We start from the raw sequence: 6,780 nt of genomic DNA, 5'->3' as shown, positions 1-6,780 counted from the left end.
AAAGAGAATCTAATGATTCTTCAGCACCTCAGTTTTCTTCAGCACCACACTTCAGTTAGTAAGTTAAGTCCTCACAACATTCCAAGCTAATTATTTTTAGCTTTCATTTCACATATGGGACAATTAAGACAAGAGTTTCCCTATATCTTACTATACTCCTTGTTTCTGATGCTGACAGCCCACATTATACCAGAAACCTGGAAGCTTGGGGAGGCTAATACCTGAGAACCGTCTATAAGAGGGGGGAGGAGATCAGGAAAATGATAGACTTTGGGCACCTCATGACTCAAAAATAACCCTCTCCAAGCCCTCCAAACATATAGGGTCCAGAAACTAATTGTACCTTTAATTATAGGTATTCCCTATAATTATATACTCATAGGCACGTGGAAGTTGAGGGCACGAGACACTGCATTGGGGCAAACCTCTCCTGTTGGCAGAATTTTTCTCCTGTGCCCTTCCCACAACTGGTTTCATGCAAGCTCAGGATGTCTAAATCCGTTACTGGTTCCTAATCAGATCTGTTCTCTACTAGTAGTAAAGCTCTAGACTATTCTCTTTCTGAGTTTCCTCCATTCACTTACTCATTCACTCATTTGTGCATTTATTTTAATTGTTAAGTAACATTTTTGAGCAACTCCTTGGGCCAGTCATCATGCTAGGTACTTTTGTATGTCCCATTCTAAAATGGACTCCGCTCAGGCCGTCTTTCTTTGGAAGTGATCTAGTCGGCCAACTCCACCTAATTAGGATAACAACTGAAAACTTATAGTGGCAGCATTCTCAGAGCTGTTTCCATTCTCAATTTGGAATCTGAAGCATCGATTCTGAATAAACGAAGTATCAAGGACAGTGAAATTGCAGCATCAGGCAAAAAAAAATAAGTGATTTTATTTATTTCTTTGACTGCTTCAGGTAACTCTAACACAGTACACCTCTACCTGTGAGGAAGTATGGTTCCTGATGGTGTACAGTTTCTAGGTTTGTCCTTCATGAAAATGCCCTGTGCAAGATTTTCACTCTTTGGCTTTTATTTATAGGAGAATAAGTTTCCCCAAAGTTTAAGGAATTTCTAGTGCTAGTTAGTAGGGCTCCATTTAGAGATGAGTAAAATGGAGGGGACCTTTCTTTTTGCTGCCCTCCAAAATTACAGTGGGTGCTTCTCTGTATTTCATGACCTGATTTTCCTGTGTCTTCTGCCAATGATGTGATATTCCCAGGATGAATCCAGGTTGCTGTAGCTAGAGCTACAGTAGTGAGTAAAAGAAAAAAAAGTAATAATAATAGGAAATTATTATAATCCCCACATGAGAGGAAGAATTGAGGTTTTTAGAAATAATATACACAACTTACCCTTTTATTTTCCTCCTTTAGAAATCAAGGAAGAGGTCTATATCCAACAGGAATTTTCAAACTCCATCTTAACTCTGAATTCTCACACCGACATTCAAATTTAGTCATATTCTGGATCACTGGATTTGAAAAAGTTTTTGTTTAATTCTGTGCTAGATATCGCTCAACTAGGTGAGAAATACAGGTAATGTGAACTTGATTTCTAAGATAGCTCTAATTCTGGGTGTCGTTTGGATATACATGGGAGAGAAATCCTATTGGGTGGCGGGTCTTGCAGTGTGAGCACAAAAGATAGAGCAGGTCAGGAAGGGTCGAGATGGTGGAGTCAGTAGTGTTGAAGCGTTATCCTGAATCTTTGGATGTAATTTGGATTGTCAGTTTAGAGCAGAGAAAAAGAAGGCCAAACTTTAGAAAGTTAGTGGGTAGTCTATACTTACAAATGGCATGAAGGCACAGACAAGAGCTGAATCTGAATAGATTACCCAAGCTGGGCATGGAGATTATGAGCAGAGTATGTTCTCATACTGGTCAGCAGTTTCTTGTGATCAATTATATAACATATAGGATATCTCTGTTCTACTTTCTCTGTAATTAATTCCCTTTCTCCTGACTCTGCAAATCTCCAGCCACTACCCCTCTTCACTTTCCATTAATGACCCTATTTAAATATTTAGTGAAAAAATAAAAGCCATTAGATGAGAACTGCTTCCTTCCTAACACCAAATCTATGGACTTCATGCATGTTTGATGAAGTAAACCCTCTCCTGCCTTTGGCCATGCTCTGCTTCTGCTCTGAGACCCAACTGCTCTCAGAGACACCATTTCTGAAGTTTCCTCTTATTCCTCCTACAATTTCTCCCTCTCTACTAGTTTATTGTCAACAGTTTACAAACATCCTCCAGTCACTTTAATAATAAAACAACAAAAATAAACTCTAAGACATCAAAGAAAGAACAGTAAAGGTGGAGAGGGAGTTGATCTAGTGTTGGGATCCCACAGAAAAATTACAGGTTTTCGTAAATCTAGAGACTTAGGGAAGTTTATCATTTCAGAACGTACATTTTTTTTAACATCTTTATTGGAGTATAGTTGCTGAACGTACATTTTTGAGTAGGCATGAAACTTTGTGAATGGAGCGGGTTAAAACACTTGGATATTTGTTAGGCATCAGAAGAGACTTCACCTGATTTTTTTCTTGCATTCCAAAGAAAGTACTGAAGGCAATGAGAAACCACAGTGTTGTCTCTGAGTTCATCCTCCTCGGGCTGTCTGCTGACCCCCAAATCCAGGCTCTGCTCTTTGTGCTGTTCTTTGTTATTTATATCCTGACCCTTATGGGGAACCTGATGATGCTGCTGGTGATAAGGGTGGATTCCCAGCTCCACAACCCCCTGTACTTTTTCCTGGGACAATTGTCCTTCCTGGATCTCTGCCACTCTTCTGTCACTGTGCCCAAGCTGTTGGAGAACCTCCTGTCTGAGAAGAAAACCATCTCAGTAGAGGGCTGCACGGCTCAGGTCTTCTTTGTGTTTGCCACTGGAGGCACTGAATCCTGCCTACTTGCTGTCATGGCCTATGACCGCTATGTTGCCATCAGTTCTCCTCTGCTGTATGGCCAGATGATGAACAGAAAGCTGGGTATGGGGCTAGTGTGGGGCTCACGGGGCTTGGCTTTTATGGATGCTCTCATCAATGTCCTTGTAGCTCTCAATGTAGACTTCTGTGAGGCTCAAACCATTCACCACTTCAGCTGTGAGCTGCCCTCTCTCTACCCTTTGTCTTGTTCCGATGCATCTGCAAGGTTTACTGCCTTGCTCTGCTCCAGCCTCCTGCATTTCTTTGGAAGTTTCCTCTTGATATTTTTCTCCTATGTTTGCATGTTTTTCACCATCCTGAGCATCAGCTCAACTAAAGGCAGAAGCAAGGCCTTCTCCACCTGTTCCTCCCACCTCACTGCAGTGAGCTTCTTTTATGGCTCAGGTTTACTCCACTATCTCATGCCAAATTCAGGATCCACTCAAGAGTTAATCTTCTCCCTGCAGTATAGTGTGATCACTCCCATGCTGAATCCTCTCATCTACAGCCTGAAGAACAAGGAGGTGAAAGCAGCTGTGAGAAAAATGTTGAGAAAATGTTTCTAGTGTTTCAAATCATAGATTAAAAAATCAGAATGATGAGGAAATTGGGTAGAATTGCAATAAATAATGCCTGCATATTAAGGAGAATTCTCTGATATAAGGATCTGCACGATGCCATACCTCTTTTCTTGAAAATACTTAAGAAAAGTTGAAGTTATTTTCTGGAATGATACCAGTTCAGTCCTAATCAGAGGAAGGTGGATAGATAAACATTTTATCTAGCAATTTTTCTTGCAAAAATATTTAATTTATTACACACAATATGGTAGACATTGTTATTGCCTGCTTAGGCTATCTTTACCATTCTTCCAGTAACTAAACTCCATGTGTTCAATGTGGTCCCAGAGAGGCTGTTAACCACAGTGTCCCCAAATCCTCCCCCTCCCCTTCTCATTATTCACTCATTCTTCCTGGCATAGTGGCTGGTACAGGAGTGAGCACATGGTCAATGCTGGACCATTCACTCTCTTAGGATATTTGAAATTGTTTATTTGACCTACATGTGTCCACTAGAGACTACAAATAAAACATTTGTTTATCATTCTTCAAACCATTTACATAGTGACCCACCATCTCCAGCTGTGAGGGGGCCCCATAACAAGAGAAGATTCCCTGGCTTGTACACACTGCTGGACAAACAGCTCTGCCACTGAGCTCTAGTGGTGCTGCAGAAAAGGCAGGATGTGAGCAAATGTGAGCCAACAACAGAGCCAAGCACTGTACAGGGCCTTTGATAAACACCAGGAAGAAACCAAAGGGCTTTTCAGCAAAGGCCCTTTAGATCTTGAAACACAATTAGAGCACTAGTGAGAAGCAGACTTAGGTGAGGTATATGGATTAAAATTATCATGGTCAAAAGTTAATTATTACTTCTTTATGAAATTACCTTTTAGTTTTTACTTACTTACAAACTGTCAACTGTCATCCTCTGCTTCACTTTGCGCTCCGCAGGAGTAGAGAATATAAGCTCAAAGAGAGCAACGACATTTTCTGGCATCTTCACTACTTTTTCAAGAATATTAAAGTAGTTTCAAACATGCTTGTTGCACAATAAATATATTTTGAATGTATGAATCATGAGCAAGAAACAGAGGATATATCTAGGATGAATTCTCACCAGAGGGCCAAAGCAGTTTGAAATAATTCTGTGAGTAGAATAGCCTATTATGTGAGTGCCAGTCTTTTCCTTCCTGGTGAGCCTAGTTCTGGTCCATGGATTCACAAAGAGTGTGGCCATGGCTGGCAAGGTGGCGGTTATGCAAAGGTTCAACAACATTTTCATTCACCAAGGCCGATCTGCTGTTGCCACTGGTGAAAATTATTTTGCTAAAGGTCACACACAAATTTTGTTAGATATATTATCAGATACCTTCCACTGTTTGTTTCTATTGTGAATTAACAATCCAATTACATTTACTACTTGGTTATTTCTAGGAATGCTGTGGTATTTTGTATACAGATCTTGTATCTTGTTGAACTTGTATCTTGTTGAACTATCTTCCTAGTTCTAATGGCTTGTTTATATATACTGTTGGATTTTTTAAATTACATTTTAATTATTTTATCTTACATAAAGGGAAACAATTTTTTTCTTTTTCTATGCAATTTTTGTATATCTCATTTTTATGCACTATGCATAATTAGTGCAGTGGCCAGGGCCTCTACTACAAGCATCTTTCTATTGGGATCAGTAAGAAAGCTTCTAATGTTTCAGCATTAAGGATGATTGTTCTGTTTCTGATCAATACCTTTAACTTATTATAAGAGTTCTCTTCTGATATCATCTCACACCAGTCAGAATGGCCATCATCAAGAAATCTAGAAACAATAAATGCTGGAGAGGGTGTGGAGAAAAGGGAACACTCTTGCACTGCTGGTGGGAATGTGAATTGGTACAGCCACTATGGAGAACAGTATGGAGGTTCCTTAAAAAACTAAAAATAGGGGCTTCCCTGGTGGTGCAGTGGTTGAGAGTCCGCCTGCCGATGCAGGGGACACGGGTTCGTGCCCCGGTGCGGGAGGATCCCACATGCCGCGGAGCGGCTGGGCCCGTGAGCTATGGCCGCTGAGCCTGTTTGTCGTCCGGAGCCTGTGCTCCGCAACGGGAGAGGCCACAACAGTGAGAGGCCCGCGTACCTGCCCCCCCCCCCAAAAAAATCTAAAAATAGAACTACCATATGATCCAGCAATCCCACTACTAGGCATATACCCTGAGAAAACCATAATTCAAAAAGAGACATGTACCAAAATGTTCATTGCAGCTCTATTCACAATAGCCCGGAGCTGGAAACAACCTAAGTGTCCATCATCGGATGAATGGATAAAGAAGATGTGGCACATATATACAATGGAATATTACTCAGCCATAAAAAGAAACGAAACTGAGCTATTTGTAATGAGGTGGATAGACCTAGAGTCTGTCATACAGAGTGAAGTAAATCAGAAAGAGAAAGACAAATACCGTATGCTAACACATATATATGGAATTAAAAAAAAAATGTCATGAAGAACCTAGGGGTAAAACGGGAATAAAGACACAGACCTACTTGAGAATGGACTTGAGGATATGGGGAGGGGGAAGGGTAAGCTGTGACAAAGCGAAAGAGTGGCACGGACATATATACACTACCAAACGTAAGGTAGATAGCTAGTGGGAAGCAGCCGCATAGCACAGGGAGATCAGCTCGGTGCTTTGTGACCGCCTGGAGGGGTGGGATGGGGAGGGTGGGAGGGAGGGAGATGCATGAGGGAAGGGATGTGGGAACAGATGTATATGTATGACTGATTCACTTTGTTATAAAGCAGAAACTAATATAAAAAAAAAAGTTCTCTTCTAACAATATTTTCCTAAGAATTGGTGTGAAATTTTATCAAGAGCTTTTACTATTTCTATTGAGGATCAGGACTTTTTCTCTTTTGTTTACTAATGTGTAGTGTCCATCACATAATAAGCATGCAATAAATACATGTCGAATAAAAAAATTTATTGAAATAATCATATGGCTTTTATTGTTTTTTTTAAATAATAAATTATATCAACAGGTGCTCTGGTGTTGAAGAATTGTTACATTCCTGAAATCACCCTACTTAGGTAGAGTGGTAAAAACTGAATTAACTTTTGCCGATATTCAACTTAGGAATTTCCTGTTGATGTTCATATGTGAGATAGTATAATTTTTTTCTTGCTTTCATCTGGCATATTCTATTTTTTTAAACATCTTTATTAGAGTATAATTGCTTTACAATGGTGTGTCAGTTTCTGCTTTATAACAAAGTGAATCAGTTATAC

General features: G+C 40.0%; 1 protein-coding gene across 1 annotated transcript; it reads left to right on the top strand.

Annotated features, from left to right (window-relative positions):
* Positions 1–2,576: 2,576 nt before the first annotated feature.
* Positions 2,577–3,494, top strand: LOC309811659 (olfactory receptor 8S1-like; the record flags this gene model as incomplete). The annotated part of the gene is made up of 1 exon (XM_082634647.1): positions 2,577–3,494. One exon carries the CDS (start codon positions 2,577–2,579, stop codon positions 3,492–3,494), a length of 918 nt encoding a protein of 305 aa, XP_082490773.1.
* Between the last annotated feature and the right edge of the window lie 3,286 nt (positions 3,495–6,780).

The sequence above is a fragment of the Mesoplodon mirus genome (assembly GCF_964341445.2).
Source record: "Mesoplodon mirus genome assembly, chromosome: 11".
Classification (NCBI taxonomy): Eukaryota; Metazoa; Chordata; class Mammalia; order Artiodactyla; family Ziphiidae; genus Mesoplodon; species Mesoplodon mirus.
The sequence above is the reverse complement of the archived record's forward strand: the minus strand, read 5'-3'. Positions and strand labels throughout refer to the sequence as shown.